At 39.3% G+C, this 25,546-nt stretch overlaps 2 protein-coding genes across 2 annotated transcripts in view; one reads left to right on the forward strand and one right to left on the reverse strand.

The window, feature by feature from the left end:
- Window positions 1-1,182: 1,182 nt before the first annotated feature.
- On the forward strand, window positions 1,183-5,620 carry PRPF38A (pre-mRNA processing factor 38A; the record flags this gene model as incomplete). Its single annotated transcript, XM_082003124.1, has 10 exons — window positions 1,183-1,312; window positions 1,383-1,542; window positions 2,065-2,186; window positions 2,670-2,755; window positions 2,928-3,038; window positions 3,606-3,718; window positions 4,256-4,282; window positions 4,362-4,459; window positions 4,806-4,854; window positions 5,132-5,620. The coding sequence occupies 10 exons, from the start codon at window positions 1,183-1,185 to the stop codon at window positions 5,172-5,174; spliced, it is 939 nt and encodes a 312-aa protein (XP_081859250.1). The 3' UTR covers window positions 5,175-5,620.
- A 1,380-nt stretch (window positions 5,621-7,000) lies between these two features.
- The window catches only part of TUT4 (terminal uridylyl transferase 4), a gene marked incomplete at both ends in the record, with an annotated part of 40,410 nt that continues 21,864 nt past the window's right edge, over window positions 7,001-25,546 (reverse strand). Inside the window, 15 exons of the mRNA XM_082003123.1 lie at window positions 7,001-7,092; window positions 8,080-8,253; window positions 10,836-11,361; window positions 13,896-13,993; window positions 14,935-15,095; window positions 16,787-16,902; window positions 18,865-18,947; window positions 19,045-19,092; window positions 19,528-19,705; window positions 20,097-20,174; window positions 21,301-21,414; window positions 23,609-23,698; window positions 24,352-24,455; window positions 24,550-24,607; window positions 25,002-25,105. Of these exons, the coding sequence (XP_081859249.1) occupies window positions 7,001-7,092; window positions 8,080-8,253; window positions 10,836-11,361; window positions 13,896-13,993; window positions 14,935-15,095; window positions 16,787-16,902; window positions 18,865-18,947; window positions 19,045-19,092; window positions 19,528-19,705; window positions 20,097-20,174; window positions 21,301-21,414; window positions 23,609-23,698; window positions 24,352-24,455; window positions 24,550-24,607; window positions 25,002-25,105 (2,024 nt within the window). The remainder of the gene's footprint in view (window positions 7,093-8,079; window positions 8,254-10,835; window positions 11,362-13,895; window positions 13,994-14,934; window positions 15,096-16,786; window positions 16,903-18,864; window positions 18,948-19,044; window positions 19,093-19,527; window positions 19,706-20,096; window positions 20,175-21,300; window positions 21,415-23,608; window positions 23,699-24,351; window positions 24,456-24,549; window positions 24,608-25,001; window positions 25,106-25,546) is intronic.

Consider the following 25,546-nt stretch of genomic DNA (forward strand, 5'->3'; position numbering starts at 1 on the left):
AAAACAAATAAACAAACACTTTTTAAAATTATTATTTAAAAATAAAAGCAGGGAAAGGCTCAAGACGGCCAGATACATAGAAATGCCATCAATTCTTTCAGTGTGTACGAAGAACGTGGCATGCATCGGTTGCTTCAGAGAAGCCCCCTTTCCCCAAAGCCTCCAAGCACCTCTCCTCTGAGGGAAGAGGAAAAAGGGAAGGTGCTTAGCAGTGGATTCTCCTTCAGTTCCTTTTTTCCACGTCCAGCGTTCGACTAGCACACCTGACGAACACGCCATTCCCTTGTTATCGGCTACTTTGCTTATTCACAGAGGAGGTTATCAGCTATCCTCTGCTGATTACCAAGTCCTCCCGCTAACTCCGGGACTAGCCGGCCACCCGCCGCGATGGCCGGGGCAAACTGCCGGCCGTTTTAAGACTATGCCTTGCTGGTTTTGTCCAGACCTCACTGCGACTAGGCGGCTGAGGCAGTCAGGGACGCTTCGCTTGCGCTCAATTTTTATGTTCTGTTGGAGGTTTTTTTTCTGTTTGGATTCTGGGTTTGTGTGCTGGTTTTTTTTTTCTTCTAAATATGGATTTTTCCCTCTGGAAACAGGCCGCAAAGCTCAGGAAAACGCGACACACCCCCCAGCGCCACTCCCGCCTCGCCAACCCCGGCCCGTCGGTTTAGACAAGCCCACTCCCCGCTCTGGGCTGCTGCCCCGCTCTCAGCCGGCCTGCGGGGCAATGGTGTCGGAAGAGGCCATTAGCGCCGCCGGCTCCGACAGGCAGAGAGACACCGAGGCGCTCCACCACCCTCCTGAAGCCGCTACCCCGCCCGCCCCCCTGACGGCCCGTAGGGCCGAGGCCCACTCACCGCGGCGCCTCAGCAACTCCCGTGCGCGGTAGCAGCGCGAGCTCCTACCAGCACTAGGATAGAAATTCGCGCCAAAGCCCGTCTGGAGTCCCACCCCCTCGGCCACGCTCGCGCACACGGCGGAGAAAGCGGGAAGAGGTCGCGCAGGAAACGCGACCATGTTTGCGCCTGGCACCACGAAGCCGCAACGGAAAGGGGTGTTAGGGCCCGAAGATAAGATGGCGGCCGGCGGCGGTGCCCCGGAAGCGGAAGTTGCCGAAGCCCCTCACGGAAGGGGAGCGGTGCGGCCCGCTGCGGAGTTGAGGGGAAGTATCTAGCGGCGGCCATGGCGAACCGGACGGTGAAGGACGCGCACAGCATCCACGGCACCAACCCACAGTACCTGGTGGAGAAGATCATCCGCACCCGCATCTACGAGTCCAAGTACTGGAAGGAGGAGTGCTTCGGCCTGACAGGTATGGCGGGCGGGCTGGGGCGGGAGGGGCTCGGCGGGGAGCCCGCGCTGACGGCCCATCCCTCTCCTAGCCGAGCTGGTGGTGGACAAGGCCATGGAACTGAAGTACGTGGGGGGCGTCTATGGCGGCAACATTAAGCCTACGCCCTTCTTGTGCTTGACGCTGAAGATGCTGCAGATCCAGCCCGAAAAGGACATCATCGTGGAGTTCATTAAAAACGAGGACTTCAAGTAAGTTAGTGGTGCATTTGCTCGTTTTTCTTCTCTTTTGGTTGTTGTACTGAATGAAACGTGGATGTTCAAAACAACCAGGGACGACTCAGTGCAGGGTTTAGCTTCAGGTTTTTAGCTTTTCAGGGCCCCGATAAACTTCTTGCTAGAAAGCACGTCTTTTATCTTGCTTTCAAAAAACTGCTCTCCTTGTCGCTTGGGCTGTTGCAACTGCTTGGCTTTGTGGCATTTGCTCTCTGTGATAATGCACCTCCACCTGAAGTATTTAGAACGGGGTGCATTCAGGGAGCCATATTAATCTACTTTAGTATTTCTTTGGTCTCTGAGTGATAATACAGTTACTGCATGCATGCACAACCGTACAGAGATTATATAATGTATACTTGAGTATTTGAAGGGGAAAGTCTAAATGATCGCCTATTCTCTTTATTTTAGCATACTGATTTTCTGCAGAAACTTACAGGAAAACCTCTTATCTAGCCTTCTATTAACTCAAGATACGTGAAACCGTTTTCTTTTCAGGTATGTCCGAATGCTTGGTGCGTTGTACATGAGATTGACAGGCACTGCCATTGACTGCTACAAGTATCTTGAACCACTGTACAATGACTATCGAAAAATAAAAAGTCAGAACAGAAATGGGGGTAAGCACTCTTATTTAGTTGTGGTTTCTTAGCACCTCATAGATGACCTTTTGTTAAAAAAACATACTGTGCTGGATAAAAGTAAATATTCTGCTTAGTAATATAAGCTTAAAAAATTGTGGCATAACCATCTTTTTTAAACCTTACTTTTAGTTATTCATCTTTTATATAGTCTGTTGTTGGTCTCGCTAACTTGTACAAATGCCTTGCTTATTTTGCCTTCCCCAAGTGCTTGTGTTTTCTGTTGGGCACTGAAATGCTGTTCCACAAATTACCAAAGAAACAGTAGTTGAATGCTTGTTCAAGCACTGTGAATCTAGTGATCCTAGCTTTGCAGGATTTTTGCAAGATAGACCTGATGACTTTTCTCATTTTTGAGAATTATTTGTACAGACCACTTGACATAAATTGTCTGAACTGTTTCATCTCTGCTCTGGCCACTAGTGTTAATCTTATGTCTTAAATGCTATTTCTCCCCCTCAGAATTTGAACTGATGCATGTGGATGAATTTATTGATGAACTACTCCACGAGGAACGTGTATGTGATATCATTCTGCCTCGATTACAGGTTTGGAAAAGTAGATGGTTTTTGAATTCTTAACTGCATCAGATTCAGTAACTGCATTAGCTACTGGCTTGTGGCATAAACCTATGATACAGGCCCTTCTGGCACATGAGGTGCCTCCTTAGGTGTTTGTTGTTACTTGGGTTATGTAAGATAAAGTTATAATTTCTCCTAGAAACGGTATGTTCTAGAAGAAGCTGAGCAACTTGAGCCTCGTGTTAGTGCTTTGGAAGAAGATATGGATGATGTAGAGTCTAGTGAGGAGGAGGAAGAGGAAGATGAAAAGGTTGGTGAACTATTTTGAAAAGGGATGGTTAAAGCCAGTGCTGAGCCACCACAGAACACTTTATGGCCTATGAGAAATATTTGAGAAGAGGCACCAGGAGGCTGCTTTGCAACTTTTACCTCCCCCTGTAACATGTTTTCATATAAGCAGCTTTTGAGAACTTGTTAGACCCTCAAGCAGTTCTCAAGCGCTCTGTGTTTGTCAAGCTTTTGTGTCTTCAGAAATTCACAAATCTGGATCTGTTCTGTGCTATTTAAACTTATTTCAGATAAATTATTTTATATACTTAGATATGGGAGAGAACTAAAGGTGATGATGAAAGTTACGATGACCATTGTAGTTGATTCTGCTGTACTTCTTAAGAATCAACAGTTAAGAGGTGGCCAATTTAATTTCCAGTTGGCAAACTTTGGCTGTACCACACATTTCTGAGTATGAAATACCTGAGGATGGGGAACCTTGATTGCGTGGCTTTTGTCATTTATATTAATTATTCAGAAATCCTTACTGATAGGTAAAAACCTTTATGAAACAAGACTTACAGAACCTCTCCGCCATTGTTTCCAGCTGGAGCGAGCACCCTCTCCTGACCACCGCAGAAGAGGCTACAGAGACCTTGATAAACCTCGCAGATCTCCAGCTGTGCGATACAGGCGGAGCCGAAGCAGGTCTCCAAGAAGGTGACATGGCTCTCTTGAGCAGTATTTTTATCTGTTGTACTGCGGATGGCTGGAGCAAAGCATAGAAGTGAAAAGGACAGTTCAGCCAGGATCTCTTACACCTCCAAATTCCTTTAGTCCCTTTCTAAAGTACAGAGTTACAGTGCACAGCCACAATCAGCCCGTCTGCCTGGTTGTCTTGTCCTTCAGTGGACTTCCCTGGCCAACTTTAGCTAAATTTGTCCATATAGTGAAGATGATATTAAGGAGAACTAAGTAAGTGCTTTGTTTTCATGTAAGCCCAAAGCTGCAAAGAAATCCTGTTAATTGTTCGTACTGGTAATAAGCCAGGAAAAACTCATCACTAATCTCATCTGCTCACTGTATGGGCCAGTCCAGATCGTGTACTGCCTCTTGTGCAGGAGGCAAGACACAAACTAACTGGGGACACGGGAGTGCAAGGGAAGCCCTGGTGCTGTTGCTAGACAATATAGGAAGTGAAAAAGTTGGTTCTGCTAATGATTTTTAGCAAGTCTTTCTTTTCTCCTCCAATTACAGGCGAAGCCGCTCTCCAAAGAGAAGAAGGTAGTCTTTTATTCTATTATTTAATCTTAGAATGTGTGCATTTTTATTATGGCTCTCTTAAAAGCTTCCTTTCCCTCAGTCCATCACCACGCCGGGAAAGGCATCGCAGCAAAAGCCCAAGACGACACCGGAGCAGATCCAGGGAGAGGCGCCACAGATCAAGATCTAAATCTCCAGGTATTTTTGTGATTTACAGATTCACTCTGGCAAGTCTTTATCAGCAGAACATCGACTGCAAGAAAAATCTGTGTCACAGTACCAAGAAGGTAGCATAGGTGCTTCATCTGGCTCATAAAACTGCTAGTTACATGAAAGCACAGCTGGAGAACTCCTTTAATAGATGCAAAATTGCCTCAAGTATGTTTTTCAGTTATTTGTCAGGAGGTTAATTTGAGTACTTAATTAAGACTAGGGTTGTTCTGGCATTATCTAGTGACATTTGGTGACTAGAAGCAGATTGCATTAGCAAAACAAAAAAGAATTTCAGGGTCTTTGGAAGTAACTGCTACCTTTTATCTCATAGGGCATCATCGTAGTCACAGACACAGAAGTCATTCCAAATCACCTGAAAGGTAAAGGCTTGGCCTGTTTCTTAAGGGTGTCTGTACTGCTGTAGGAGCTCTTACTTGTCATTTAATCTTGGGCACTGAAGGTCTTCTTACAAGGTTGGATATAAAATATTTCATATGGTACATCCCTCAGTGTTGTAGTCAAGTCACACTATCTGTATTTGACCAAAGAACACACCACTTACTGCTATAAATCACCTTGGTCTTTTAAAACAATTACTGGTACTGTGTCATGGCTTTTTTTGTTTTGTGTTTTGTTTTTTTTTTTCCCCTGTTTCAGATCTAAGAAAAGCCACAAGAAGAGTCGGCGAGGGAATGAATAATAAACTAAATCTAGCACTCAGTTTAAGGACCTTGGACTGCAGTCTAATACTGTCCTATGAGCTTTATGGGACAGCTGGATATGTACTGGCTGCTTTAGCAGTCCATTTCTTCTCCTCTTGTACAAGTCTTGTTTGTTTGGGGTTTTTTAATTAAAAGAAAGCTAAGGCTACTTTTTATGTAGTTAGTTACTCATCATGATGATAGAATGTGAGGACTGTTTTTAAATTGTTTTTCTCAAGGCCTGTAAAAACTAGTAACGAGCAATAAAAAAAAGGGGGGGGGGTGTTGTGCTTACATGCTTATTGCTGTTTCTTTCATAATACTTTGTTTAGCCTTTTAGTTGAAGCTGGCTTCATTCTCAAATGAGAGCGTTGTTCTGACAAAGAGCCACTGCATTCAGTTGCCAAAGTGAGAATATGTTTGAGTTAGTTTAGTTATAAAGACTGAAGAGCTACGAGCCTAAACCATCTCAAAACTCCAGTACAGGAAAGGAACCAAGACTGTCATTGTCCAGTGCGTTTATTAAAAGCAAGAGCTAACTTAAAACCAGCTGTTACCAGTTCCTTTGTAAGATTCATTCCTAAGTCTAATGATATGCTGTTTCTGATGCTACCATCAGATAGTTTAGAAGCTTCAAGTAGTAGAAAGCACCACTTAATTAATTCTCTTCAAGCAAGAAGATACTCAGTATATTTAAAGACAGTAAACCACTACTTTGAGCATAGTTTGTGGCCTGCCTGTGACTGGGGACAGAATATGGCATGATTATGCTCAGCTCTACCTTGTCCAAATGAAGTTAGCATTCAGCAAGTCCTTGTTTTTCAAATTCAGAATATTTAAGCTCTTACTTACAGTTCTTATCTTGGTACATTTAATTACATATCACAGGAAAGCAGTTGTGTTAAACCCCTTGTGTACCATCCCTTTATTCATAGTCTTGCTTCAGCAGCAGGGACTGTCAAGTTTATTGCCTGAATGCTGCATTTATGCCTTTAATAGTACCACATAGTGCGCAATGAGTGTTGACAAGACAAAAAGTAGCGTGCCAAGCGAATTTATGGAAGCTCCTCTTTAAAATTACGTCATAGTACAGCCTGATTTGTCTATATTTTCATATATTTTGCAAAGTTTATGAACAGAAAAGCAGGCATATTATTCCTTCAAATTGAGTATTTTACAAGACAGACACATTGGCTGTGAAGAACACATGCAGTGGCATCACCATGGAGAAAAAAAGGTATGCTCATTTTATGCCTCGTTAAAGCTGCTCATCTTTAATCTCTTCTTTAAGATACCTAAAGCTGTTTTTATTACTCTGGTTTCCTAATTACAGTTAAATGCAAGCATGTATACAAACAGGGAAGAGGAAGAAGTCTTACGTCCTTTTTTTCAGTTTTATTTTTCTTTTAAAAAGTTTTTTGGCACTACATAGTTCTGTAAAGAATAGAAGTGACAAATTTTTAAACGCATGAAATCCCCTTCTAATTTTATTTTTTTAGAACAATATATATAAAGTCTGAAGCAACCAAAGTATGAATACAGCTAATAGAAAATAAAGAACTTAATTTTAAAAATTCTCTCTCTTTACAGTTTATCAAGATAAAACAAAAACACAATTCCCCTTAAAAATAGGGTAATAAAATAGATGAAATTTGTATCACTCAGTTTTGTGATACTAGTAAAAACTATAGTTCATATCTATGTACAAATGATACAGTTTAAAAACAGTCTTAAATAATCTTGTATCTAAACATGTTGCATTAAGATTTTAAATCAGAACCTGAATTTTTTTCCTCCCCCCACCCACCCACAATCCCATTAAATTTCACTTTTTCTGTTGAATGTAATTCAGATTCAAGTGTGGGTGTCCTTGAGACAGAAGCGAGAACCGCTGGTTACTCTGCATCAGTGGACCAGCTAAAAGAAAATGGATTACAATTACTTCAGCAAATTAAGTATATTTAACAGTGCTTGGCTATATTCAGTGTATTAATCTTACTTAGAAATAAAGCCATTTACTAGACTGACACAAATGCTATCTGTACAACACATTTAATGGGGCAATACAGTATTACTTTAATCCTATCTCCAAAATCCCCTCAGAATCATTAATACATCATTTTGTTGCATTACTTTAGTTATTTAACAAAAAAAATTTCAGGATTTTTAAATATGGGTCTCACTTGGAAACCTCACTACAGCCAATAGATTAGATTTTGAAAAAAGGATTTGGTGCCAGTATCTCTCATTTTATACTCAGCAACATGGTAACTGCAAAGCCTCTAAGTGAAATTTGGGCATAGTTTTTCTCTTAGTGGAGCCAAAGGTCTTTTTCCTACAGCCTTTCCCAATCCTGCCAGATGAACACCTTTACCATTAATTACCATCATAAAGAGTTTAAAGTCAGTCCTTCAAAGTAACCTGAATAACTGACCCTGATCTAACTTTGAAGTAGTGCTGCTTTGACTGCAGACGGGTTGGACTAGCTAACCTCCAGATGGCCCTTCCAACCTGCATTATTCTAGGGTCTTGCAAGTTTTTAACTATGTAAGTCATTCCGCAAGGCAAGGTACAAAAGCCAAATAAAATTAATTAGGACATGGGCAAATCATCTTAACCTCTACTGAAGCAGAGCTGGCTCTATGGTGAGAGCAGCAGTGAAGGAGAAGGAGGCTAGAAGTGCAACAGACTACAAACTGGCTCAGATTTCAGAATGTGATTTAACCCCTTCCCTCCCACTTTTCATCCATCCATACAGGAAGCTGAAGCATTGATTTGACTCTTGGTTTCATTATGGTTCCAGGGAGCCTAGCAAGTGAAGTGTGATTCCTTGGCTTTTAAAGCCTTTGAGACAGTAAAGAGACATGTTGCATGAGCTTTTGATTCGTATACTAGTTCTAGTACCTTGAGGGTAGAAAGGTTTGTTCGGTGGATAGCTGGCATTTCCCTGCTGCATGTAGTTCTGAGGCATATTGTAAGGCCACGCTCCTCGGAGGAGAGGAAAATGGGTAGGGGTCCCATGGTCCCAAGGGACAGAAGGAGGGTTCATTTTACCAAACTGTCCTTGGAAACCCTGATCTATTTTTCAATTGAAAGGGAAAAGCACATTGCAAGTTGAAATAATTAAACAGTAAATCACAAATACAATTTACATCTTAAATAACAGTTTTCAGGGGACAGTGCGATTAGTCTGATGTGCTACTCTTTTTTTTTTTTTTAAATATACATCAATAAAAATTACCACTTAAATTACTTCATTATTCACTATAATAGAATTTATTGTGGAGGAAGAGAGAGGATGAATCACTATTAAAATCAAGACCTACAATTTCATTACTCCTATGTCATTCTCATGATGAAAAAATACAAGGTCTGAACGAGTGTTACTAATACCTGATCCCACACAGATACTCACTATCACTGACATAGCTGTGACATGAAAGTTATTGTCCTACGGCAAGAAATAATTCTCAGAAGATGTAAACTGGAATTTCACTAATACCTGTATGCTTAAGAAACTTGATACACGGATCACTGGACCAACTTAAAATTCATTTTTAGAGAGAAAAATAAAAACTTCTGAAATAAGTACACAAATGGTAAGCTATTCCATTTACAAATCTAGTATTACTGCAGCATTAAGGATGAGAAATCAAGCATCCAAGGAGGCAGAACACACAACAGTTGATGCCAAATGCTGTATTACTAATTCTGCTCTTTTTGTTCATAGCTCCCAATGCCTGCTAATTTGAAAACTTGATCAATGTACATTTAGAAATAATTAAATAAATTTAAGCAACTATCATTCTCAGTATATCAGTTCCCCTTCAGGCTCATCATTAAAAAAATTTGGAGACAGACTTTCATTAAATAAAAGCAAGCTACATCTTTAAAAAGAACAGTAACTTTTATACAATACAACACGAAGCATGGTGCTGGAGTAAGCATGAAAAAAAGCTATCTGTCTGAAACTTCTAATGATCCTACTTCTGATCAATTGTCTACTGAAAAGAAAGTCAAGTCACTCCTTCCAACTCAAGGTTATGTGAGCCAAGACAAAGTTTCCATGAACTTACTGCTTCCCAGTTGTCCGAAGCAAGTAAGAAAGCAGGCTTCAAATAGAGAGCAGACAGCTCGTCTCTACTATGTGCCTACCCAGTGACTCTACCTGAGTGGCATGCAGGCCAAAAAGGAAACAAAACTGATTAAAATAGGAAGAGGAAAAACACCAGGACTGGGAACTAGGAAAGAGAGTGTGATGAGATTGGAAATACGGAAGTTGAGGGAAGCGGGGAAAAAAAATACTGTGACTGACAGCACAAAGAAAACTGGGAAACCTTCTGTGCAGGCACGATGAGAGTGGAAGCAAGCAAACTGAGATAGAGCAAAAGGAAAAAAGACTAAAGACATGGACTGACTGATTACATGATAAGAAACAGGACTCATTAAGAGAAAATGGAGCAGAAACTAGGATTTGGGGAGCTTGTCTGAAAGAAGGCAACTACCTGGGTAAGAAGACTTGGGTTGGAAGGAGCTGCTTGAGAAAAAGTCAGAGCTGGGGTGGACATGGAGGAGGGGACAGACAAGCCTGGACAGAGAATCAGAATATTCAAGATCAGAAATGGAAAGGTGGGGACAAAGCACCCTTGAAGGCCCAGAAAGCACACTGGCAGCAGTTTCTGTATCCTCTAAAATACATTCCCCACAAAGCTCTGAATAGAAAAACATGCACCTCCAGCATCTCAACAAGTATCTGAAACTCGCTGGTGAACTATACCTCATCCAACACTGTTGGCTCAGCTGAAAATCTACTGTTGCTGTCAATCACCTTACTAGTGTAAGAGAAAGGCTGTGCAGGAGATTTAAAATTTCCATCTCATGATGAACAACTGCATCAGTATATTCTACAATGGATATAGTTTTTTAAACAAAGGAGGAGTTACACACTCAGAATAAATCAAAATACCATTATCATGATTTAAAAAAGCACAGGTAAAATTTAGAGGCTGCGGCATTTTACGTTGCACAGAAAACTGTATAGGCTTTAATTACTGTATATTGTTTTTCTCAGCCTCAAACATACTTGGCTTTGGTATTAGGCAAAAGGCTGTTGCCTGCTTGTCACAGAGAAAATCTGTATGAAGTATTTTCCGGAAACGACATTGAGATTAAGGAAGTTAAATGTGGCTGGATAAACTGTAGGAAAAAAGAATGCATAAGGTATGTCATATTGCACTAAATGCAAGGAGGCAATATTCAACATGCACAACCATAATTCTGCCAGTCTCTAAGTTTATAGTTGCAGTCTCAGCATTCATCTAATAAACTACATAACAACATAAAGGGAAACTGTATTTGTAAGCATATTTACAGAAATGTGCTTTAGACTCAAAACAATTATTAGAACATTTCTCAGTTGAATGCATGATTTCTCATCTGTTGCACAGCCATTAATGGCAGAGAGTACCAATGCCTAGAAGTTACAATGATCCAACTTGCCTCATTTTTTCCCTATGAAGATGTTAAGACAGCGAAGGTAATGACTTAGTTTCTTAAGCATCGTATTTTTAATATAAAACAAGTTATTAGTTAGCTGTCTCTGTAACACTTAACATTTGTACACAAAGTGCGAGAGGTTTGATACAACAGAGAAGAGTTACCTGAATTCCCCACAGTGCCATTGTTCACCAGTGAGTTTGGAGTCACAGGACTGTGCCAGTGTCCCTCATGAGAAGTGCTGGGGATTCCCATAGGCCTGGCAGCAGGCTGTGCAAAGATGATACTGGGATCATTCAAGCTTACACTGCTCTGGTTATTTGTGGTGCTGCTGCCGCCAGATCTCATAGAAAATGGAACATTTGTAGAATGAGGAGGGTTACCCGGTGCAGAGTGAATAACGGGCCCATGAATAGGCCAAGAAGTGTTGGGAAGCTGAATTTGGTGGTGATGGTGCATCTGAAGTAGTCCCAGGTTATGCAAGGTGGAATACTGACCTGGGGGAGATTGGGGAAAGTTAAACAAAGGCAGCTGGACCTGATGGGGTGGCTGTGCACCCTGCTGTGGTTGCGGAACGTGCTTAGACTGGGATATTGGTTGTGGCTGAGTCTGGTTAATGGAGGCTGGCTGAGAGGAATTCTGTGTAAATTGTTGAGGTTGTGGAGAGTAAGATGACTGATGCGAATCAGACTGGAGGGGAAAAAAAAGGATGTATTTCAGATTAGTTCACTAGCTATTTAATAGTGTTTTTCTTTAAAAAGCACCCACTGTATTAGACTATTCATAAGAAAGGCAAAGCACTCCCCAGCAACACCCCAAATATTATGCCCAAGTTCTTGCTGGTTTAAATAAGTGCAGTTTGACTGACACTGATTTTCACCACCAGATGACTTGGCCTGTTAATGTGGCACATCCCACCATCAGAAACATCATTTTGAGTAAACATTAGCCCCAAGCTCTTCATCAGACTCCTCTGACATGTTTCTGATTTTTAATCAGTGTCTTCCCCACCCTACTTATTTACAGCCCAGAATCTCATTTACTAATTATGTTACTTCTAAATAGAGTGGTTCTTATTGCTACAGGCACTTTTTAAAGGAATTCCAAAGCAAGCTCCTAATATTTCTTTAGTCTTTGTTTAATCTGTTAAACAAGAAATTGAAACCCAAAAACCCAGTTTCAACCTCCATATCCTGATGTTAGGCCATGGCTGAAGGAACAAAAATAGCAATTATTACAGCCTTTGCAGAGCTCTTACAAAGATTTCCCTTTCACCAGCAACAGAAACAGGCACAAGCCTATTTAATCTGTTTGATACAGCAACTAAGCAGAGAAGCACTTCAAGAACTGGAGTGCCTGGGAAAAAAAGAGTTCCCCAGTTTATCTGCCAAAATTAATTACCATTATCTGGACTAACCTAATCTGGTTTTAAGCGCTGAGACAATGGCATAAGATAGGTACCTCCAAAGAGAAATTCAAATGACAGATAGATACCTAAACGAGAGATGATCACCTGAATCTCAGATCTCAATCTCCCCCTGGAGTTGCTTGTCTCCCTCCATAGACTACAGCAGACGGCTAAGCTCCAAGTAACTTAGCTGCTGTCAAACATCTTAAGTTAAAAGTCTCTGCAGCTTGTCACTAGCTATGACTGCTCGCCTGCCTGTTTAAATTGGTAGTCACTTTTCTTCAATAACCAGAGGTCTGCAGGACTTCCCCATGCCAACCTTTCAGAGCATTCCTTATAGCAGCATGGTGTGTGTCTTTGCCTGGGCAAAAGCTGAAGCCCAGATGCTGGGATTGCTCCCAGCTGCTCTTCCAACTGTTCCTGTATGAGTGCCTCCTATGCCTTTCTATCCAACCAGGAAGAGAGGGTGAAACCCAGGATTTGAAAGACAATTACTAGTTTAACAGTTTAAGCATTATAAAACTAGAGCACATGCACTGACTACAGCCTTCCTGCAAACACTAAACCACCACAAGCATGCACTGGACACGCCAGCAGCAGAAGAGGAGAAATGTTAAGCTCCAGCCTCTCGGTCCTGCTTTTCCTTTTCTCTCCTTCTTGCTCCACTAACAATTCCCCCTCCACATTCTCCTCAAACAATCCCTGGACAGGACATATTCACCAAGACATCCTGGTCAAACAACAATGATGCAACACACACACAGAGTCCATGACATCCAGATGACACAAGACTGTGCACATGCAGTAGGTCCAGTGTGCACCATGTGCCTGACTGTGTGTGCACCCACACATCCAGGTTCAATTTCCCAAGAGAAATACAAGGCTTCTAAAAAGATACTCCTGTGTCATGTCATAGCATGGTGGCAGTTCATCCCTCCACTTAGATTAGGGCTGTATCAGTCCTTCCTTAACAGCATATTATTATAGTAAAAATGATGTCACAAAGTCTCTATTTCTGGCGCAAATATTGCAATAAATGCTTGCTGATCAGTTAGGAAATACTCTGTACCTAAAGTAGTAAACTGAACAAAGAGCATTAAGTGATCAGCAGCCCTGATTACTGTGTTTGCTTACTTGCCAGCTTCATTAGCAGGCACATGTTTCTCAGACTAATAGCTTAAAATTAAGAAATTTCTGGTGTGTTCTGTACTCCAAAAATGTATTTTATCTAGCCCTGTAGAGACTTGAACAAATTCTAAAAGAAAACTAGCAAAAATTTCCCCATTGTTCTGTTTGTGCTTCTAGTGTACTCTGGCAGACTTTTTCCCTGTGTATCACATCTGAATTGAAGTATGATTCATCCATGTTCCCTGCTTGTTCATGACACTCCCTTAAGACAGTTCCCTTAAACCACAGAGAATCATGATAGTCACAAATCTAAGTCTCCAGCATGTTAATGATGAGCTATGCTTTACTTCCTTTAGTAACTCCACAACATTGTCAGAATAACTAAGCACAAGACTTCAAAAGGCATCCCAGCTTAAATTTCTAAGATAGCTTGCAATTCTGAAAGGCCAACTTCACTATCTCATATGAAATTTGACTATGTAGTTTCCACACTGAAAGACCATAAATGCTCTCCAAGAGATACTATGTTATAAATCAAAGTTTCATTAACTGGCTGAGAGCAATGATGTCATTATGAAGTCCAGAATCTGTTGAGAAAAAACTGAGCAGACCTGTTCCTAGCATGGCCCAGGATCACTACTTTGCTATAGCTTACTTAAGTTCAATGCTATAGCTAATTGGAACTTACACATTCTGATGACTGTCTAGTGCGCAAGGGTCGTTCCACTTGCTGCTGACTCACAGCCACTAGCTGTGAATTTACCATGCTTCGGACCAACTGGGCGCCTAATCAAGGAACAAAAATGTTAGTAAGAAACACAAGGTTACAGATGACAGAATAATGAACATAGAACTGGGAGTCAGCAATACCTTAACTCTCATGTGACACACAGTAGGTAAATCACTTTAACCTCTCCTCGCCTTTAAGTGGAAAGTTTTCCCTATGCTGGCAACAGCCAACATTAATAGCAGCTAATTCTGACTAATACAAATTCTAGCATGAACAAAGCTCACTTTGCTAACAGCTGTGAGTGCTACTTTATTCAGGTTTCCATGCTAGAGTTTTCAGTAGCAATGGCAACAGCAGAAAGTTTTGGGTAAAGGAAGAAAAAAAAAAAGGGGGGGTAGTATGGGACATCAGAATACAGAAAAGCTGCAAGGTTCTCTCTAAAGTTCATTTATGATTGCTTTGCTTTTTCAAGTACCACAGGCACCTAAGGGCCTAATTTGAATGGGTTTGCAATTTGACTTGTCTCTAATTACTAACAGTAATTTGGAAGCTGAATCTAGCTTCCTAATGTATCTGCATGCTTTTGGAAATGTTACTTTAAGACCACTGATTTTTGGTGAAAATACATTTACTTACCTCTCACAGATGATGGAGGGTTAGCTTACATTTGAGAAACATTTGGAAGAGGAAATGCATTCAGTTATCATTATTATTACTACTCCTAAACACACCCACTGTGAGTGGAAGACAAATAATGCAATACCCTGAAGCACAATATACTTACTGCTGAATACATTTTACCACCCATGCAAAGACTGTACTTCAGGAGGCATTACTCTACTTGAAGAATAGCAACACTTACACTAAAATCTGTATTTGCAATGACTGAAATCATCAGTTGCAGAAATTTAAGATAATTACCAGGTCTGCATAGAAACCTAGAAAGAAGGAATCTCAGAACTTTCAAATTGTCCTAACACCACATTAACTAACTTACCTGGCATGCTATTATTTCTCTGTCGGGTTTGTTTGAATTCAGGACAATCTCTTCTAACATGACCTACATCCCCACAGATGAAACACCTTTTCTCTCTTGTTTCTCTATCATCATCTTTCACTTCTTTTTCATCATCTTTCTCATTCTCCTTTTTCTTCAACCTGAATAATAATTTTTATTAGCAATATCACAAAACCACACACACACACAAAATCTCTGTAGAGTTGTTATATTGGTATGTTCAAAGGAAATGGTTACATAACCAACAGCTGTACCAGAATACAAGCATCTTAGGAATCCCAGAAAAACACTTTCAGAATATGGGTTGGTTAACAATCTGTTTGCACAAACTTAATGAACTTAGGAGCTACCCAGAACTGTCCAGAAGCTATCTGACTGTATTAGTGCAGAACTATACCTGCAGTTAAGTAGGCTTAGCCTGCCAGTTAGTTTGGTAGTAGTTCTATGCAACAATCCCACTGAGTCAGAATATATGCAAAGCAAGTTAGCTCTATCTTGTAGATATAACCTCCCCCTGACTAGAGATGGCATATTTCTCTGTAAGAGTGTATTAGCACCCTGAGCCTAGACAGAATGTGACAGAAAGCACTGAGGCTCTTTCAAACACACAGTAGTAATACAACAATCAGGAGAAGAACCAATGATCAGGAACCAAGACAAGAAATTAAGGTCTTTTTCTACATGATACCTGTAGGACTGTTAAATATTAACACTATTTTGTGAGCAGTATATACAATTTGAGAGAGATTCTGTGTGGCTGTGCTGTAGCAGCAGCTTGTGCTAAGAGCAGATCACAACCTCTCTTCCTGAGGCAGATGTAGGGAAAGAGGTGATGCAATTCAATGTGCTAGTGCTCCTGAAGAGTATGTTAAGGGAGCAGCTGAAAGAAACAGTCAATCCGTGACCTTAGGGCCCCAGTCGACTTTCATGTATCTTGAACTCTGCCAACTGAACAGAAAGCTGTAAATATGGACTTGTAGCAGGAAGAAACCAAGAATCTTTTGAAGAATTATGGAGCATGCAACTGAACATAAGGAGTAAATAAAAAAGCCCAGGTTTTAATCTGCATTTTAAGGGCTTCAACAGGTTTTAGGAGAGGTCAGACAACCTACACTGAGTGGGGTCATTAAAAATCCAAAGACGTAAAAATGCAAGTGTATATGCTCTGTCGATTCCTGCTAAACTCTTTTTGGAGACATTGACCTGCATGTACTATGGACTACTTTTGCAGAAGTACTGGATCCAAAACTCCTAAGTGCAATTGATGTACAAGTGCAAGATCACCAAGTGACTGCACTGCTATGATGTTACAGAAATGGACCTTAACTATGTACATTTTAACTACCCCTAGACTTTAATAAATGAACTTTTACCTGCCTTGCAGAGGTACGTTATCAGATCTACAGAACAATTCAAATTCAACACTGTCTTCCAAACATGATCACTACAGGAAATCCATTTTAATACATTACAAATTGTGCAGTCAAGTAATATGGTCTCCATCTGAATGATTACACTATAAAAAGATAATTTAGTGATCTGAATTTTAAGGTAAGCTGTAACTACAGATAGATCATGAAAAAAAGTCTCAACATATTATAGACTGTTGATTTTAAGAGTGTTTATGCAAGCACACACAGAGTAAGATTTAAAGCGATGACCAGAAATAGTCTAAGAAAAGCAAAAACAGGATGGGAAGTTGAGGATCAAATATGAAGCTTTGATTTTCTCTGGAATTCAGCATAGTCTTCATTTACGTTAAAATTTCAAATATCCAAATCTCTCCTGATTTAATTTCAAGGATTTTACATTAGCTTCATATATTTCTTACCTCCTCCTCTTTGGACAGTCTTTCATGTAGTGACCAATTTTTCCACAGACACGACAACATCTGTCATTGGGTGCCAATTCCCCATCTGTCAGCACTTTTGAGTCAAAAAAGTATTCCTATCAAAAAATACATCAGACAGATACAATATATAAACCATTCACTTACAAGACTGAGAAATGAAAGCAAAATGGACAATTTTGATCTCCTGTTGTTCCCTAAATTTTACTACTACTTAGATTACACCCGTTCCTCTTCTTCCCCGAAATGATGGCAGCTTTTTCAGAGATGTGGAGCAGTTTGGGCTAAAAAGGGGTATTTAATCTTAGGGCCAGAGGCTAAATTTGCAAAACAGCTTATCCTGGCTCTAGCCTGCTGCCTACCTTCCGCCTTCCCAAAAGCTGTTCAGAGGGCAATTTTTTGCACATGATCTATTTTGGTATCTGAGTCACTGCTTGTATGCCTTCAGAAGCAGCCTATGTCCATGCCCAAATTACATGATTATATCCCACTAGACAGAATAAAGCTCAGGTGGGAAACAGACGGAGCATCTGCACACTGACCTGTATCACTCCCCTCCTCTGGAATTTGCTAAGGACAGCTGCAGTTCTGATGTGTGTCAGCGCAAAGGCCACAGTGTACAGCCTCCGAGCAACATAAATGTTGTAGTACTTATCTTGCTGAAAGATTGAAATAGAGGTACAAATAGAAATGTCCTAACCCCAGCTTGGGAACAAAGTCCTGCTGTGGAATGAACCTTTTTGCTACAGTTTCCTCTCTGTACCACTAAGCTGCAATAGAGGGCATTGGCTTAGGAAGCAGATCAAGAATTCCTTCTTTGCTAGGCACTTTGGAGATATAAAATGCTATGTAACACTACTGGCATTATTTCCTTCACATCAGACACAGCTCATTTGCATACCAAGGCTGCTTTCTGTCCTACCTTTTATCCTTACGTAAAATGCTCAGTGAAAATCTAAGACGAGGCTGAACGACACAAACGAACACATATACAAACACACAGCATAGGCTTTCCAGAAGCACTATAGCATTGTGTTGAACATTATGCAAACAATTAAAAAAACTAATTATCAATAATATTACATACACTCACATAGTTGTCAGTTATAGATAACTACATCCACACTGTAATTTATTATTTGTTGATACAGTAGTACTCAAAAGCCCCAAGAAAAACAGGTCCTATTTTATTAAGGACAGTACAAAACAGAACACAGTCACTGCATCGAAGAACATTTAATATGAACTCTGAAAAACACAGATAAAGTAAGCAAATGGAAAAGAGAAGATAGGGAAGGATAAGGGGAAATAAAAGCTTTCAAAAGATTTTCAAAATCCCTTCGAAACAGAAACCCTCTTGAAAGCCACTGGGAGAACAGTGCTCCGAAATGTCTTACAAAACACCTTTCTAACTAGATGTTAAAAATATTAATTCCAGCTTATTTATTTGCTCATATAAAAAATAGTTATTTATTATGCATCAATGACTGGATCCTGTAGCACAGAGGAGTACTTTCTCTAATACGATGTTGCATGGACACATTCCTGACCCTGACTCACTATGTAAATTTTGAAGGTTAACTGACAAAAAAAAAATTTAAAAGTTGATGATAGTCCTTTTCCTTCCTTACGCAGCAATCCTTACTTTCCCCACCCACTGGAAAAATAAGTAGAATGTAACATCTCGTGAGTCTTTTTTCTTTAGCTATATGAATAGCCAGTAAATTTCCTAAAGCTGTTTCTGGGGTTTGTAGCCGATTTCACAGTTTTCTGCCATACTTAACGTCACACAATGAAAGTTTTATAAAAAGGAAAACCAAAAACCAAAATAAGCTTACTTTCCCCAAACCTGCCAAAAATACCCATCATCCATCCAACTACTCTTGTGAATTTTTTACTGCAGAAGCCCAATACTAAGCTGTTCATTTTATGTAGATGATGTATAATTACACGTATTTTACATACTGAATTGATAAATACATTCAAGAGATTTGCTCTGGATGCATCAATTCAGTGGACAACACAAAGTAAAAAACATACTAAAAGCTACGAAAACTTACAGCTTCTCTTCCAACAGTTGGGTAGAAAGGGGTACCAAATAATTTTCTCCCATTGATAAATGCCTTCATTATGAAATTGGTCACTATTGAAGAAAGACAAAGTTATTGGAAAACAACAGAAAAGGCACAACACTTTAGAAATTAGTAAACATTAATCATTAGTAGACCTTAATAGCTTACTTTTCCTAGAGACTCCAGCACCAAGATTATGATTCAAGTCAAAAGGATCTGTGTAAAGATGGGGGGAAAAACAAATCAGAGTTGGAAAAAATACGCTGCAACAAAAATTTTTATTTTCATAGAATAGTTTGGGTTGGAAGGGACCTTTAAAGGTCATCTAGTCCAAACTCCCTGCAATGAGCAGGGACATCTTTAAGAAGATCATTTTAAATGCATTCACAGAGTAGATGATAGCAAAGCAGTGCTGGGTGTTTTAAAAATATGTGACTAACCATAATAAAGAAAGAGCAATTTACTGACATATATTAAAAGTTAGGAATCTAATCTCAGTTGATAAGCTGTAGCACTTGCAAACAATGCTTTTTTTAATCATTGATGGCAGTTTCCTCACATAAAGATCCTGTGCAACAAGGAGAACAGATCCTCAAGCAACAGTGCTTGTCACTCCCTCATTAATGGAACAAAAATTCAGCAGATAAGTACCTTCGATGGCAATACATTTAGATGTCCACTGTTTCTCAAACGTAGTTAACAGCTTCTTCTGCCGGATGCTGATCACATATTCTTTAAAGTCAAATTCTTCAGTGTAGAATCGCAGCAACCCTAGCCAGAGTTCTCCAAGTGATTCAGTGTTCTTTCCAAGGGAAGGCAGACGCTTCTTCTGCATGCAATTGAAGGCAAAATTTATACAGGTACAGTTATTGGAGTACTTCTCCGCCTGAACTACCTCTCTAATTACAAGTTTGCTCACCATGAACAGTTTCACTTGGTTAAAGTAACGTTAAATCACTACAGTTAACACCACCCCAATCCGGGACTGTTTATTGAGAGTAAAAAGTATCTCTCTGATTTATGTTACTTAGAAATGTTTTAAAATAAACCAAGAAAAAGCAGATGCTGATTTCAGCAAAACAGAAGTCACTTGGGAAGTTATAATAATATGGATATGGAAGTTTAACCACCTTTTTATATATTATACCATTAGAAATATATTACTTTCCCATAAAAACAAGCTTTAAGTTTTAGTGACTCTTCCAGAATTAGAATATTACCAATTCTTCCATGTCATCAAAGAAAAAAGCATTCCATCCATCCACCATTCTTTGTGGAATCTGTTTTCCATCAAATATCTGCCGAAACAGAGAGACACAGTTACCACTCTAATTCAAAGTCCCCATGAAAGACTTGCAGTTTTGCTGGTAAGAAATAGCACAAAAATATAAATCTTTTAATTTTAACAATTACTTCTTATATAGGCAGAATTTCCCATTGGTAAAAAGTCTGAAAGTATTTCTGCATTACTGCTATGCCTCTCTCAAATTACTTGGATATTTTATTTTCACTTGGTCTTTGCAACTGAGAAAACATGACTGAATTACCTCATCAAGATTCCAACATCTCTCTTGCCCACAAAATCTCTAAGGAGACTTTATGTGACTCCTATTACATTTTGACTTTTGCAAAGCCAAGGGGAAATTCCACTGTTATTTAAATGTACTCTCAGGGTAGCAATAAAATAACAACCCCCAACCACTACTAAAGTATCAGCAAGAAAGTCTGAGTCTCAACTGCAGTGCTTAAGCCAATTTTCCTCTTGTACGCAGGCAACAAAAAAGTCAAAAAGGGGTAATTTTCAGAAGTGCTTGGGAGTTCCAGAGTGTATCCAGAAAGACGTAGATAGCTGACTAATTATACTCTCCCCACCCATGCAATGGAGGTACAGAATGTTATTTTCTTAATAAAGTTTCCTGGCACACGTAAAATAGAATCATTAAAGTTGTACCAAAGTATTAGTTGACTTTTTCCCCCCCCCCCCATCAAATAATAAAATATACTTTTTCTCTTACAGATAAAGTGTTGAACAATTAGTAATGCTTCTGACAATAACCAATGGAAGAGCTGGACTTGCATCTCAAGAGCATCTGGCACAGTCTCATAATTACAGTTCCCTTCTCTCCATACCACCTGCCAATTATTTTTCTATCCTGTTCAGCATAAGTATCATCATAAGTATCATCATAAGACCAAAATCCCAAAGTAAATGTAACAGCAGAATTTAGGTCCAACAGATTCCCAGTTTGTTGTAATTTTCTTGGTAAGTTTTAACCACTAAAACCAAGCAGGAGTCAGGAATCTGCTAATGCAGGAGGGCCCCATATTTCATTCATCCCCCTAATCCTAAAATCCCATACTTCTCATATTCGGCTTGAGGAAACAGTGCATCTGTTTTCATAGCCTCTTTTTCTGAAAACCTACCTCCTGAAGAACTGGAATAACCGGTGGATTTCTCTGTTGTAGAAAGTACAAAACCATGAGAATATAAGCATATGAAGACAGACTACCACGGGATGCATCACCAATGTCGCAGCGCTGAAAAAATACATTTTAAACAAAATACTGAATTTACATTTTATTACTCAAGACTAACAACTATGTCAGCAAACAGAAACCTCACCATATATCATGAAATATATTTATCTCATAACGAAAGCCTGAAAACTAAATGTCCTTAAGAGTCAAGTGCCATCTGGCAAACCCATAACATAATTTGACTAACATAAAACCAGAAAAAACTTCTCATCGCCAAAATACCTTTTTTTTTTCCCATGTGCCAAATTGAAAAAAACAAATCAAAAACCCCAAAACAAACCTCCACATCTGATATCCAGGTTTCAATACTGTAAAACTTAATTTTTCTGTTTCTATGATTTCTTACTGTTTTGGTTTCTCCCTTTTTTTTTTTAATAGTTAATTAACAGGCAAGTAGGTCATACTGACAACTTAGGCAATACCTGGCATTTTGCTAGCATACATACACATACCTAATTAAACCACAGTCCAGCCTGTGCAACACGGCATAAAACAAACATCAGTGAATTACCTTACTATGCTTGAAAATTACAGTATAACCTTTCTACAGCACCTGCTTCTAAGCTACCCTTTGCTTCAAGCATGTGTCATAATAAACACATTTTTAACCTCCTAGGTCTGGAAAAAACAGGGATTCAGAAATTACTTTCACATTACTAACAGCAGCGACAGTTGTTCCTGGTTTTTCTGCCAATGCAAACAGAGGAGGAAGCATTTGCTTAAACAGAGAGTATCTGGATAGCTATGAAGTCACCTTCATAAACATATATTCAAGAGTATATGTCCCACAACTTGGAAACTTGGTCTTTACAGCAAGATTATTAGAATGTATACAATAGTATGCAATACTACCAAAAAATGGAAAATTCATTATCATCAACACAAGGCATTTTTAATCTGGACACAGAATAGACATGGCAATATTCTGCACTACTGTGACTACACCCCAAAAAATCATTACTAGTCTTGGTGACAGTATAATGAACATGTCCATTCCATTCCGGAACAGAGCTGTTTTATTCATCTTGATACATTTTATTACATTAACATCTGGTAGCATGATACACTTTATAGCTGTTTTTTATTTGCCCCCATTTCACTAAGCTTCTTTTGGATGTGTTTGGGGAGTGTATTTGTGCTTGAATAAAAAGAAACAACATGTTTTAATTATGAAAGGCTGCATACTATAACACTTTGATAGCGTATCATTAGAAAAAAAGATGCAGGAGATTTGGTATGTGATATTTCCAAATTCTTAGAGTCAAGTGTATGTCCTTGGCACATCAAGTAGAAACTTAGGCATTCATTCATCAATCCATTCCTACTCCTGACTCTTACAGGAAGTAAAATAAGGCATGTAGGCCAGAAGAAAACTGCAGTAATCTCTGGGCTGGTCCTAGATATGGAGACTTGGGACACCCATGCACAGCCACATGCCCCTACATCTCACAGTTACCATTTTTTCTGGTTTCGTTTGTTTGTTTGGGGTGGGTTTGTTTTTATTTTTTTGATTGTAGTTTGTTTGAAATTGGAAAAAAAAAAAAGGAAGTTTTCCTTTCATCAGCTTTCTCTTGGAAATCTTTGAACAGATAGTTCAATCTTTCAATCCTCTTACGAGGAATGGGTGAGGGAACTGGGGTTTTTCAGTCTGGAGGAGGCTGAGGGGAGACCCTATCACTCTCTACAACTACCTGAAAGGGGGCTGTGGCAAGGTGGGTGTTGGTCTCTTCTCCCAAGTAACTAGTGAAGGACAAGAGGAAATGGCCTCAAGTTGCGTCAGGGGAGGTTTAGATTAGATATTAGGGAAAATTTCTTTAGGGAGAGAGTGGTCAAGCATTGGAACAGGCTGCCCAGGGAGATGGTGGTGTCACCAGCACTGGAAGTGTTCAAAAAACATGTGGACGTGGTGCTTTAGGACATGGTTTAGGGGGCATAGTGGTGTTGGGTTAATGGTTGGACTTGATCTTGAAGGTTGTTTCCAACCTTAATGATTCTGTGATAGCAGAAGACACTAGGACTAAAGAACTTCATTCTGACACACACTATCAGATGGAGCATTGTCAGCTTAAGAAAGTGCACTTCATATTAATAGCATTCTACTGTCTCCTTTCCAGTTTGTATTAGCAAAAGAAAACTCAGTTGCTGTATCAGAAAACACTGTATTACACAAATAAATACTTTCTTTTCATATTACCTTTGCAAAAACTTTCATTGTATAGCCCAGATATTGCACTCTAGGATCAATAGCTGCATATGTAGCCAGCATTCTTGTGTTATGCTGCGCCTGGGAAAACAAACGAACAAACAAACAGGTATTTCAATGTAATTTATGGTTAATTATAGTATAGTCTGCAGTTCAAGCACAGGAGGTGCATAATACAATTAAAGGGCAAAAAAAATCACTAAAATATTCCGTAAAATTCAGGCAACATTTCCTGCACAAACATACATGAAAGGTGTAATCAGAACAGTATTAAAGCAGTAACAACAAGAACAACCTTGGAAAACACCAGCAAAGAAAAATCTAAACTTAAGTCTGTAAGAGCACTCACATGCGAACAAATTCCACAAACTGCATCTTTTTCACAGGTGAATGTCAGCCCATTACATAAGAAGTCATGCAATTTCATTGTGCTAGATGTAAGCCAGAATGAGATTTATTATTCATGATGGCAGAAAGGCCACGGTAAATGTGGCACTAACAGCTTTTCAGAAGCATTCACAAAAATGCTGTGTGTGGTGTTCTGCTGTCAGGTTATACAGCTACTTGGGTTGGGTGGAGGGTGTGGGCCACTGCATTTAAATAATGTAGGAAAAAAACCCAAACACACAAAAGCATTTTAATTCTGGTTTCAAAATTATTCCCTCAAATGATTGAGTTACAATGAATTAAAAATCTTTCTTTGAACACAAAACCAAACACAAGCACATGCTTACCAATGTATTGTATAAACTGATATCTCCTTCTAAGCCACTTCGTCTGTGTTCAAATTTTACTATAGGCACTTTGGCTGTCGTTATAGGCAAGATGTTTCTCAAACCTGGGGAAGCAACACTTTAGTACATAAAACATTTCCATTAACTACGTATATAGTAAATGTAAATACAAAACAAATAATACTTTAAAACACCTACCTGGATGCTTCTTAAGAACTTTTGCCAAACCTTCTATTATTTCTTTACAGTTTAATTTCTAGGAAAAAACAAATATCACAGCTTCAGAGGTTAAAACATGGATCCTATCCCAACAAGCACATTGACTATCAAATACATATTTCCGTGAGGAAAAGTCTATGTACAAAAAGAAGCATGCAATAAGCCAGCACATGAATTCATGTAAACTGGTGACTCGTATTGTCTATGTGGACATCTACAGTACATTAAATTTGTCTATAAGGCTTTAAAAGTAAAATAGGCTCTATCTCGCTTCCATTGTGCAGAGTAGAGTGCTTCCAGAGTGCAACAAGCCAATGTGCTACTAGCAAAATCTTACCTTTGCTGTGTACAGAAATCTTAACTGAATTAAAAAACCTTAAAAGAATTATTGAATTTAAAATAATAAATTTTATCAATTTCAAAACTCTTACCTCTGCATTTTCATGGCCTTCCAACGTCATGCAGATATCTAGATCACTGTCCCGAAATCCAAACCCATTCTTTGAAGAGCCAAACAAGCAAAGTCTGGCTTTGTCTGACCAAAAGAGTACACCAAAAAGAGATAATCTTTTACAGTTGAATGGTAAGTGCTTACTATGGAATATTGCTCGAGATGTGTAGGTGCCCATAAAAAACACGCTTTAAGAGAGAGATAACCATGTCACTTCTAAGACTTCACTTTTGATAAAGGAGGAAGTACAATACTTTAGAAATTATTTCTAGAAAGTAATGCAGGATAAAGCCCAGGTAATTTTTATAAGAGAGGTATATTACAGAGATACTATAACCATTAAATGGCATCTCTAAATGTGGTGCAATGTTTTGTGACATGCAACTGCATTTTTCTTTTTTAAATGAATCAAAATAATGTGCAAACCCAGTCACCAGTATAGTTTTACCTCACAGAAAAGACAGAGCTATTCTTAAGGCAGTCCACGCAATATTTCTGATTCCACTCATACTTTATCTAGCTTGC

Source organism: Phaethon aethereus (assembly GCF_964289735.1).
Source record: "Phaethon aethereus genome assembly, chromosome: 8".
Lineage (NCBI taxonomy): Eukaryota > Metazoa > Chordata > Aves > Phaethontiformes > Phaethontidae > Phaethon > Phaethon aethereus.